The 12813-nt window shown below is 42.5% G+C and overlaps 1 protein-coding gene across 3 annotated transcripts in view; it reads right to left on the reverse strand.

Annotated features, from left to right (window-relative positions):
- Positions 1-12813, reverse strand: part of LOC117406833 (von Willebrand factor A domain-containing protein 3B-like) — an 86272-nt gene that overhangs the window by 12917 nt on the left and 60542 nt on the right. For all 3 annotated transcript variants that reach the window (XM_059029493.1, XM_059029492.1, XM_059029491.1), the window contains 4 exons: positions 10869-10966; positions 4477-4694; positions 3056-3345; positions 2464-2632 (listed from right to left, as the gene is read on the reverse strand). In XM_059029493.1, coding sequence (XP_058885476.1) covers positions 2464-2632; positions 3056-3345; positions 4477-4694; positions 10869-10966 — 775 coding nt within the window. The remainder of the gene's footprint in view (positions 1-2463; positions 2633-3055; positions 3346-4476; positions 4695-10868; positions 10967-12813) is intronic.

Raw genomic sequence — 12813 nt, forward strand, 5'->3', positions numbered from 1 at the left:
CAAGCTTCCTTGAGCAGCACACTTCATATTAGCATGTGCAGCACGCAGTACAAAGTGACAGAAACACACACAGTACAAATCAGAAACTGAAACGCAATTGTCCCATTTGTTAGCTGCAGCGGTCATGAATACACTGAGAAATAACCTGTGTTCAAACCTGGACAGCATTCTTACTAGTCTCTCGCTGTTAATCTTTTTGTATCCACATTTTATTTCAATTTGACAGAAATTAACTTTGTGTAAAGGTTGTCATGCTAATGAGGGGTAAGAAAATGTTGTGTCATAAAAATCAGATAAATTGGCTGCAAATTCATAAATATTCCATTGGAAGAGTTTCAAAAGAGTATTGAAGTTATCTGTATAAGATTTAAAATAACTGGAAAAGCTAAAGTGGTATAACTCCATTCATATGCATTCCAATTAAATTCTGATGGCTGATTAGCTCTCTTAGCATTACTGAAACAAGTCTGGACAAGTGTCTCTCTTTCAGTGTCAGACAAACAACAACAAACAACTATTGCCTAGCAATTTGTTTTGCTTGCTGGATTGTGTGTATTTGAAAGGGTGCTGTTTCTTGTACAGGTGTGTTTGCTTGCTGGATTGTGTGTATTTGAAAGGGTGCTGTTTCTTGTAGAGGTGTGTTTGCTTGCTGGATTGTGTGTATTTGAAAGGGTGCTGTTTCTTGTAGAGGCATGTTTGCTTGCTGGATTGTGTGTATTTGAAAGGGTGCTGTTTCTTGTAGAGGCGTGTTTGCTTGCTGGATTGTGTGTATTTGAAAGGGTGCTGTTTCTTGTAGAGGCGTGTTTGCTTGCTGGATTGTGTGTATTTGAAAGGGTGCTGTTTCTTGTAGAGGCGTGTTTGCTTGCTGGATTGTGTGTATTTGAAAGGGTGCTGTTTCTTGTGGAGGCGTGTTTGCTTGCTGGATTGTGTGTATTTGAAAGGGTGCTGTTTCTTGTAGAGGTGTGTTTGCTTGCTGGATTGTGTGTATTTGAAAGGGTGCTGTTTCTTGTAGAGGCGTGTTTGCTTGCTGGATTGTGTGTATTTGAAAGGGTGCTGTTTCTTGTAGAGGTGTGTTTGCTTGCTGGATTGTGTGTATTTGAAAGGGTGCTGTTTCTTGTAGAGGCATGTTTGCTTGCTGGATTGTGTGTATTTGAAAGGGTGCTGTTTCTTGTAGAGGCGTGTTTGCTTGCTGGATTGTGTGTATTTGAAAGGGTGCTGTTTCTTGTAGAGGTGTGTTTGCTTGCTGGATTGTGTGTATTTGAAAGGGTGCTGTTTCTTGTAGAGGCATGTTTGCTTGCTGGATTGTGTGTATTTGAAAGGGTGCTGTTTCTTGTAGAGGTGTGTTTGCTTGCTGGATTGTGTGTATTTGAAAGGGTGCTGTTTCTTGTAGAGGCGTGTTTGCTTGCTGGATTGTGTGTATTTGAAAGGGTGCTGTTTCTTGTAGAGGTGTGTTTGCTTGCTGGATTGTGTGTATTTGAAAGGGTGCTGTTTCTTGTAGAGGTGTGTTTGCTTGCTGGATTGTGTGTATTTGAAAGGGTGCTGTTTCTTGTAGAGGCGTGTTTGCTTGCTGGATTGTGTGTATTTGAAAGGGTGCTGTTTCTTGTAGAGGTGTGTTTGCTTGCTGGATTGTGTGTATTTGAAAGGGTGCTGTTTCTTGTAGAGGTGTGTTTGCTTGCTGGATTGTGTGTATTTGAAAGGGTGCTGTTTCTTGTAGAGGCGTGTTTGCTTGCTGGATTGTGTGTATTTGAAAGGGTGCTGTTTCTTGTAGAGGCATGTTTGCTTGCTGGATTGTGTGTATTTGAAAGGGTGCTGTTTCTTGTAGAGGCGTGTTTGCTTGCTGGATTGTGTGTATTTGAAAGGGTGCTGTTTCTTGTAGAGGCATGTTTGCTTGCTGGATTGTGTGTATTTGAAAGGGTGCTGTTTCTTGTAGAGGTGTGTTTGCTTGCTGGATTGTGTGTATTTGAAAGGGTGCTGTTTCTTGTAGAGGTGTGTTTGCTTGCTGGATTGTGTGTATTTGAAAGGGTGCTGTTTCTTGTAGAGGCATGTTTGCTTGCTGGATTGTGTGTATTTGAAAGGGTGCTGTTTCTTGTAGAGGTGTGTTTGCTTGCTGGATTGTGTGTATTTGAAAGGGTGCTGTTTCTTGTAGAGGCATGTTTGCTTGCTGGATTGTGTGTATTTGAAAGGGTGCTGTTTCTTGTAGAGGTGTGTTTGCTTGCTGGATTGTGTGTATTTGAAAGGGTGCTGTTTCTTGTAGAGGTGTGTTTGCTTGCTGGATTGTGTGTATTTGAAAGGGTGCTGTTTCTTGTAGAGGTGTGTTTGCTTGCTGGATTGTGTGTATTTGAAAGGGTGCTGTTTCTTGTAGAGGCGTGTTTGCTTGCTGGATTGTGTGTATTTGAAAGGGTGCTGTTTCTTGTAGAGGCGTGTTTGCTTGCTGGATTGTGTGTATTTGAATGCATTCCTTACCTCTCTCATCATGTCTCCTGTTTGCGCTGTTGCTTGTAAGAGGTCTCTGCTTTGTGAGTCGTTCTAGAAGCTCCTGCTGCTGTTGGGCTAATTGTTTCTGGCTGTCTAATATATCTGCATCTTCATGAATCTTCCAGTTCACCAGATCTTTTACATGCTTTTGAATGAGCTATTGAGAAATCAAGACAATTCCATTGTCATGTCATTAATTACGAGGCACATGTTTGTAAATGAAGAGTGAACAGGTCCCATGTTATATCCCTGCTCTTTCTCTGAATATGATACCTATAGAGTCCACATTGCTGTGATGATCATGTCACCCAATACACACATTATCATCCCATGAACTCTGTCAAGAAGCTGTCATTGCACAGCTTGGGAGGGTTTGCAAAGGGAAAGGCTTTGATTTGGTATATCCAGTTCATGCTGGTTGCAATGCCGTATTGGTGTACTGTGGGCACAGAGCATTACAATGAGCATAGTGGAACTGACACACACACACACACACTGACACACAGACACACGCAGCGGAACTGACACACACACACACACTGACACACACACACATTGACTCACACACAGCGGGACTCACCTCTTGTTGTTCCCTGTGCTGAGCGAGGGCCTGCTCCAGCTCTTCAGCCCAGTCCTCCAGTTTCCTGATCCTCTCTGCAGAATTGCCACTCCGTACTGAAGAGGCTGGTTTTGCTGATGGAGCTGTCGGCACCTCGGAATGCCTTGAGGACAGAGGGGTGGACAGTGTGTCAGATCGCGGGGAGCCGGTCCTGGAGTGAGGTTCAGACTGCGGAACACATGAAACTGCTCTGGAGGTGCGAGGAGGCGTGCCGGCCCTCTCTCCGTCACAGTCCCAGTCGGATTTTTCCTCTGTCAAATCAAACAGATGCAGCAGAGGATGAGCAAAGAAGTGTGCAAGCAGGCCTGACCCAGGGAACGCTGCCTTGCCTTTCACCTCCCAAAGGAATGGTGGGGGTCAAGTGTCTTTATTACCGTGTGTGACGTCCCATAAACAGGAATGGAATATGAGCAAGCAAAACTTCCAGCACGACGACCACAGCGCTGTATCTCACAGCTATTCCTAGGTAAAGTGACATCTTCCACATGTTTTACACAGAAACTATCAAAATATCAGAAGATGAAGGGTAATGGTTTATTTGCCAGTTAAGTCACTAGCAGCAGAGGGAAGTGTTCTGGTGAGTAATGATAAAGGCATTCTAATAATGATGAGCCTTCAAAGGGAAGGAGAACTCAAAGATGATACGACTGAAAATAAAATCACCAAAATGGTTTGGCATTTCTCGCTGCTCTGACTGAAGATAAAGCTAACTGGTACAAACAGAGGAGGTAGACAATTAAAGCAGGCAGCCCACAATGCTTCCCTGGAAGGGATGTGTAGTGTAAGTATAGACACTGGGGAACGGAGGGTCTGGAGGCCATAGGAGTGAAGGACAAGCAAAGTGAAGAAGCCGGAGTGGAGATGTTGACAACAGAGACAAGGGGAACACGTTATTTTAAAGGGCACTTTACTAACTATGAACAACGAGCTTACTACCCCGTGAACAAACCACCTTCATGCTGTGTCAATATACTGCAACCTATTTATAAACAAAATCAAAAAGACTCTGCTAAACATGTTCAGCAGCCATCAGAACCCTGCTTAGGGATTAAACACTCAGAGCCATTCATATCATTGAAACAGGGTTGTGTTTATTTAAGAAGACCCCATTGTATCTCACTATAGCTTTTTCTAATAGTTCATAAATTAGTTAATTTTTATGAACTGTTAACACAAATGAACAATATTTATTGAACCTAAAGTATAAGTTCCGGTATGCTGTACAGACTGTGGGCTGTATTCATTCTGCAATATAGTATCTCTAATGTCTCATGAATACAACCATGTCTCATGAATATAGCCATGTCTCATGAATACAGCCATGTCTCATGAATACAGCCATGTCTCCATCAGGGACTGCAGCACTGAAACCCCAGTGTTACCTGTCAAAGCTTCATCCCTTGAGGCACTCCCTGGGTCATGTTTACTGACATCTGTCTCCTCGCTGTCTGAAGGATCCTGGCACGCTTTCTGCTCCCTCTTCTTTCTTCTCCTCTTCTGCTTCTTTGCGTCTCCTCCCTGTTGTTCTGATGGAGCCTTTCCTTTTTCTTCCTGTCGTTTGGAATCTTTAGGAAATGGCTTCACAGATTGGATGCTCGGTCTGGACAGAGAGTATAAGGTTAACATGGACTGTACCACAGGGTTAACTGCTCTTCCACAAGCCTACCACATTGCAATGCAGTCTCCCACTAAATGGAAAGCGCCTTTACAGCAGTTCATCTGCTAAAAGCTGTGCACATGTTTCTCTTGTACTTTGTTCTGTACTTCAGTATACGAGTGAGGAGAGGAACAATGGTACAGTTGCCATAAAAGCTTCCACTGACAGCTCTGCATGTCACCTCAACCCCTCCCTGTCATTCAGTCCTGTCCCTCAAGCAGAGACATGAGTGTCCACTGACAGCTCTGCATGTCACCTCAACCCCTCCCTGTCATTCAGTCCTGTCCCTCACTCCAGCAGAGACGTGAGAGCTTCCACTGACAGCTCTGCATGTCACCTCAACCCCTCCCTGTCATTCAGTCCTGTCCCTCAAGCAGAGACATGAGTGTCCACTGACAGCTCTGCATGTCACCTCAACCCCTCCCTGTCATTCAGTCCTGTCCCTCACTCCAGCAGAGAAGTGAGAGCTTCCACTGACAGCTCTGCATGTCACCTCAACCCCTCCCTGTCATTCAGTCCTGTCACTCACTCCAGCAGAGACGTGAGAGCTTCCACTGACAGCTCTGCATGTCACCTCAACCCCTCCCTGTCATTCAGTCCTGTCCCTCAAGCAGAGACATGAGAGCGTCCACTGACAGCTCTGCATGTCACCTCAACCCCTCCCTGTCATTCAGTCCTGTCCCTCACTCCAGCAGAGACTGATGTTTGGCGTGAAAGGGGCTTTATCATTTTTGTTTTTCCTATTCAACTGTATCACAAAATAATGATTGTAATTAGATGATAGCGCAGCAGCTGTGATAATTATAGGATGTTAATGTACTGCAGATTTCTAGGGTTCAGAAGAGTATGGTGTGTTGTGCGGGTTTATTGAATTCATGAAGCTAAGAAAAGGTAACCAAGAGCCTAAAGGACTCAGATATGCTTAGCAATCAGAAGTCTTTTTACACTGAAGGGATAGTAATTCAGCCAGAAGCACATGGCATTGACTTACATGTGTTATTTAATGTTGGGTTGTTCTTTGACTAGGGTTAGCTTTCTAACCCTGCACTGAATGAACAGGCATTCTTGTTCTGTCAGTGATGTGTACTTCAATATCAGAACAGGGCACAACAAGCCTGGAATCTATGTAGTTGGATTTGTAATGAGATTGATGACAGATATTCATAGGAGCTAATGACAAACTAGGGCAAGAAGAAGAATATATATATATTTTTCCATTTTTAAGAACATTGTTCCTAGTCTGCCTCCTAAAATAACAACTTGAATTTAGAATATGAAATACAATATATCTTAAATGGTATTGTATACCATAAGAGACCACAGTTAATCTGGGGAAACACAAGGCGTTCTGGAGTTATAAGCCTCATAAGCTTTCATAGAAACACATCCACACGAGCAAACCCACAGAAACAGGATGTGTCTGTGCACAGAGCTCACACACATCCACACGAGTAAACCCATAGAAACAGGATGTGTCTGTGCACAGAGCTCACACACATCCACACGAGTAAACCCATAGAAACAGGATGTGTCTGTGCACAGAGCTCACACACATCCACACGAGTAAACCCATAGAAACAGGATGTGTCTGTGCACAGAGCTCACACACATCCACACGAGCAAACCCACAGAAACAGGATGTGTCTGTGCACAGAGCTCACACACATCCACACGAGTAAACCCATAGAAACAGGATGTGTCTGTGCACAGAGCTCACACACATCCACACGAGTAAACCCATAGAAACAGGATGTGTCTGTGCACAGAGCTCACACACATCCACACGAGTAAACCCATAGAAACAGGATGTGTCTGTGCACAGAGCTCACACACATCCACACGAGCAAACCCACAGAAACAGGATGTGTCTGTGCACAGAGCTCACACACATCCACACGAGTAAACCCATAGAAACAGGATGTGTCTGTGCACAGAGCTCACACACATCCACACGAGTAAACCCATAGAAACAGGATGTGTCTGTGCACAGAGCTCACACACATCCACACGAGTAAACCCATAGAAACAGGATGTGTCTGTGCACAGAGCTCACACACATCCACACGAGTAAACCCATAGAAACAGGATGTGTCTGTGCACAGAGCTCACACACATCCACACGAGTAAACCCATAGAAACAGGATGTGTCTGTGCACAGAGCTCACACACATCCACACGAGCAAACCCACAGAAACAGGATGTGTCTGTGCACAGAGCTCACACACATCCACACGAGTAAACCCATAGAAACAGGATGTGTCTGTGCACAGAGCTCACACACATCCACACGAGCAAACCCACAGAAACAGGATGTGTCTGTGCACAGAGCTCACACACATCCACACGAGCAAACCCACAGAAACAGGATGTGTCTGTGCACAGAGCTCACACACATCCACACGAGCAAACCCACAGAAACAGGATGTGTCTGTGCACAGAGCTCACACACATCCACACGAGTAAACCCATAGAAACAGGATGTGTCTGTGCACAGAGCTCACACACATCCAAACGAGTAAACCCATAGAAACAGGATGTGTCTGTGCACAGAGCTCACACACATCCACACGAGTAAACCCATAGAAACAGGATGTGTCTGTGCACAGAGCTCACACACATCCACACGAGTAAACCCATAGAAACAGGATGTGTCTGTGCACAGAGCTCACACACATCCACACGAGTAAACCCATAGAAACAGGATGTGTCTGTGCACAGAGCTCACACACATCCACACGAGCAAACCCACAGAAACAGGATGTGTCTGTGCACAGAGCTCACACACATTCACACGAGCAAACCCATAGAAACAGGATGTGTCTGTGCACAGAGCTCACACACACACACTATAGAAGAGCAAGGAAGGACAAGTCCAGTTCCAGCTCAGTCCAGGATATATTGAGCTTGCTGATTTGTCAAATGATGCAGGTGCTTTTGGTATCTGTTCATCTGGACACATGCAATAGAGCCCGGTACTCAGTGTAAAAGGAAATACTGAACCAATGAGAGGTGCAGCTCAACAAATGAGACGGTAAAGAAATGAGAGCAGCCTCTCTGTTTCCAATGAAACAATGCCATCGATTCATTGTAGCAGCATGACAGACAAAGGAAAGGATGGTTCAATTAGTTCTTCAATAGAATGCTTTTTACAAACTCTTAAAGGTGTATTCAGCAAGCTGTTTTCATTTACATTGTAATGGGATATGCAAATCTGTTTTGTAGACAATCCTCTTGATCTGAATGCCTTGCAAGGGGGACACAGCAGCTTGTGAGAGTGAAGCTACGTTAAAACACTGAGAGTGAAGCTACATTAAAACACTGAGAGTGAAGCTACATTAAAACACTGAGTGAAGCTACATTAAACACTGACAATAAAGTTACATTAAACACAGAATGAAGCTACATTAAACACTGAGAGTGAAGCTACATTAAACACTGTGAGAGTGAAGGTACATTAAAACACTGTGAGAGTGAATTGTATGTGGCATCATTTTAATATTGTATTCAGCATCATTTTAATATTGCATTCAGCATCATTTTAATATTATATTCAGCATCATTTTAATATTGTATCCAGCATCATTTTAATATTGTATCCAGCATCATTTTAATATTGTATTCAGCATCATTTTAATATTGTATTCAGCATCATTTTAATATTGTATTCAGCATCATTTTAATATGGTATCCAGCATCATTTTAATATTGTATTGAGCATCATTTTAATATTGTATCCAGCATCATTTTAATATTGTATTCAGCATCATTTTAATATTGTATTCAGCATCATTTTAATATTATATTCTGCATCATTTTAATATTGTATTCAGCATCATTTTAATATTGTATTCAGCATCATTTTAATATTGTATTCAGCATCATTTTAATATTGTATTCAGCATCATTTTAATATGATAGTCTGCATCATTTTAATATTGTATTCAGCATCATTTTAATATTGTATTCAGCATCATTTTAATATTGTATCCAGCATCATTTTAATATTGTATTGAGCATCATTTTAATATTGTATCCAGCATCATTTTAATATTGTATTCAGCATCATTTTAATATTGTATTCAGCATCATTTTAATATTATATTCTGCATCATTTTAATATTGTATTCAGCATCATTTTAATATTGTATTCAGCATCATTTTAATATTATATTCTGCATCATTTTAATATTGTATTCAGCATCATTTTAATATTGTATTCAGCATCATTTTAATATGATAGTCTGCATCATTTTAATATTGTATTCAGCATCATTTTAATATTGTATTCAGCATCATTTTAATATTGTATTCAGCATCATTTTAATATTATATTCTGCATCATTTTAATATTGTATTCAGCATCATTTTAATATTATATTCTGCATCATTCTAATATTGTATTCAGCATCTTTTTAATATTGTATTCAGCATCATTTTAATATTGTATTCAGTATCATTTTAATATTATATTCTGCATCATTTTAATATTGTATTCAGCATCATTTTAATATTACATTCTGCATCATTTTAATATTGTATTCAGCATCATTTTAATATTGTATTCAGCATCATTTTAATATTGTATTCAGCATCATTTTAATATTGTATGCAGCATCATTGTAATATTCACAAGTGCAGCTTTCTGGTAATGTATTCAAATTGTGTCTCATGCATTATAGACTCAATTATATTTTCTTAGTTTGTTCTGCAGATGTCTGATTGAAACTGTCTGTGGGTCCTTTAGTGAGGCTAAAAGAATGATAATGTCGTTTTCCACAAAGCTCTTCATTGGCAATGGGAAATGCATGTGTTATTAACGCTTTATAAGCAGCTTGGGTGCGAGGTACCATATGTGCTAAACCATATGTTCACATTCAGGTGAGAGGAAAGCTGGAGAGAAGCCAGCAAGATGCTGAGCATATAAGACCTCACCTAGAATATTGTGTTCAGATCTGGTCACCTCGTTACAAAAAGGATATTGCTGCTCTAGAAAGAGTGCAAAGAAGAGCGACCAGAATTATCCCGGGTTTAAAAGGCATGTCGTATGCAGACAGGCTAAAAGAATTGAATCTATTCAGTCTTGAACAAAGAAGACTACGCGGCGATCTGATTCAAACATTCAAAATCCTAAAAGGTATAGTCAATGTCAACCCGGGGGACTTCTCTGACTTGAAAAAAGAAAAAAGGACCAGGGGTCATAAATGGAGATTAGATAAAGGGGCATTCAGAACAGAAAATAGGAGGCACTTTTTTACACAGAGAATTGTGGGGGTCTGGAACCAACTCCCCAGTAATGTTGTTGAAGGTGACACCCTGGGATCCTTCAAGAAGCTGCTTGATGAGATTCTGGGATCAATAAGCTACTAACAACCAAACGAGCAAGATGGGCCGAATGGCCTCCTCTCGTTTGTAAACTTTCTTATGTTCTTATGTTCTTATGTTCTTATATAGAGGGCACAAGACTGTGGAAAAGAACAGGAATATCAGACCCTGAAGAGAAGCACACCCAAACAGCAGCATCACAACAAGCTGCAACAGAGCCTATATAAGTGAGAAGTGCAGAGGGGTTCATTGCATTCCTGTGAAACACAAACACCATTCTGCACTGGCAGCAGGGCGTCCAGGACAGCTGCACATTGAAAAGGCTATCAGCTTAGAAACTAACAGGTATATGAGGTGGTGTCGCAATTCTATACCTCTCGGTCCTAAAATGATGATTCAGTATGGATTGCTGGTAATAAGGAGATGACTCTCACACTGAGTGGTGCTGGGATATTTCTTATTGGTATATTGTTGTCCGATCTTAATTATCTCATAATAATGCCATAGCTGTAATTTGATATGTTGTGGCAGAATATCATTTGATGAATGTTGAATTACTGTTTACCATACGTGTTACATATCAATTTAAATAAAATACATACGTATATCAAAATGGAATAATTACTAAAGAAAATGAGAACTAATTATCATATTAGTACAATCCAACAGTCACACATTTCCAGCTTGTAAAACAACTCTAATTTCCTGTCTTTGCTTATTACATAATATCACAGCAGTTTTAACTGCAAACATTAACCTTTATATTCTCGTAATTCTTCACCAGGTAATACTTACATTGTGTGAGAGATCATCTGGCATTCTCTTATGTAACGGCAGGTCAGGGCATATCTTGTCTGGCTAGTTTTAACAATCCAGCTGCGCAGCGAAACCTCCTGGAACAGCAGAACATGCCATTGAACATGGATTCATCAATGAATTACTATTACTAACTAACATGGATTCATCAATGAATTACTATTAATAACTAACATGGATTCACTACCCAGCTCCTGGTCCAGGCCCTGGTACTCTCCCGCCTAGACTACTGCAACTCCCTCCTGGCTGGCCTCCCTGTGTCCGCCACCCGTCCGCTCCAGCTCATCCAGAACTCTGCTGCCCGCCTAGTGTTCTCTCTGCCTCGCTTCGCCCACGCTACTCCACTACTCCGCTCGCTCCACTGGCTCCCGATCACCGCTCGCATCCAGTTCAAGACTCTTGTACTAGCCTACAGATGCCTTGACCAGTCTGCACCCAGCTACCTCCAGACCCTCATCTCTCCCTACACCCCCACTCGACCTCTCCGCTCCGCCTGCACTAGAAGACTAGCTCTACCACCGCTACGCTCCCCTGCCTCCAAAGCCCGCTCCTTCTCCACCCTTGCTCCGCAGTGGTGGAATGACCTTCCTACAGATGTCAGGACTGCCCAGTCCCGGGCCACATTCCGGCGCCTCCTTAAGACTCACCTCTTCAAAGAGCACCTGTAGAACTCCTCTGTTTGTATCCTGGGACACTATCACCCATTATGTAAATGTGCTTTATTTTGCTCTTATCAGCCCCTATTTTACTACATTTAATCCTGTACTTCAGAATACTGTAATCTGCCAAGTGTTTAACCTGTAGTACTTTGTATTTAATCACATCCTGATGTAACTATAACTATTTAATCATATCCTGATGTAACTATCACTATTACCTGCTGTATTATTGAATTGTGGTTTGTCAAACTTGTACTTTACTTGAACAAAAGTTATTGTATTTCTTGCTCTTATTGTATTACTTGTATTGTAACGCTTGAAATGTTTTTGCTTACGATTGTAAGTCGCCCTGGATAAGGGCGTCTGATCTCTCTATCTCTGTTCCTCTGGAATCTACCACACTCTCTCCCTCTTCCTCAGCTAAAAACCTTGGAGTCACCCTGGACCCCTGCCTCTCTTATTCCCAGCACATCTCCACTCTGGCACGCACTTGTAGATTCTTCCTGAGCAACATCCGAAGAATCCGACCCTTCCTCACCAACTATGCTACCCAGCTCCTGGTCCAGGCCCTGGTACTCTCCCGCCTAGACTACTGCAACTCCCTCCTGGCTGGCCTCCCTGCGTCCGCCACCCGTCCGCTCCAGCTCATCCAGAACTCTGCTGCTCGCCTGGTGTTCTCTCTACCTCGCTTCGCCCACGCTACTCCACTACTCCGCTCGCTCCACTGGCTCCCGATCACCGCTCGCATCCAGTTCAAGACTCTTGTACTAGCCTACAGATGCCTTGATCAGACTGCACCCAGCTACCTCCAGACCCTCATCTCTCCCTACACCCCCACTCGACCTCTCCGCTCCGCCTGCACTAGAAGACTGGCTCTACCTCCGCTACGCTCCCCTGCCTCCCGAGCCCGCTCCTTCTCCACCCTTGCTCCGCAGTGGTGGAACGACCTTCCTACAGATGTCAGGACTGCCCAGTCCCTGACCACATTCCGGCGCCTCCTTAAGACTCACCTCTTCAAACAGCACCTGTAGAACTCCTCTGTTGTATCCTGGGACACTATCACCCTTCATTTAAATATGCTTTATTTTGCTCTTATCTGCCCCCTATTTTACTGCATTTAATCCTGTACCTCAGAATATTGTAATCTCCCAAGTGTTTAATCTGTAGTATTTTGTACTTAATCATATCCTGATGCAACTATCACTACTTAATCATATCCTGATGTAACTTTCACTATTATCTGCTGTATTATTGAATTGTGGTTT

The sequence above is a fragment of the Acipenser ruthenus genome, chromosome 8 (assembly GCF_902713425.1).
Source record: "Acipenser ruthenus chromosome 8, fAciRut3.2 maternal haplotype, whole genome shotgun sequence".
Classification (NCBI taxonomy): Eukaryota; Metazoa; Chordata; class Actinopteri; order Acipenseriformes; family Acipenseridae; genus Acipenser; species Acipenser ruthenus.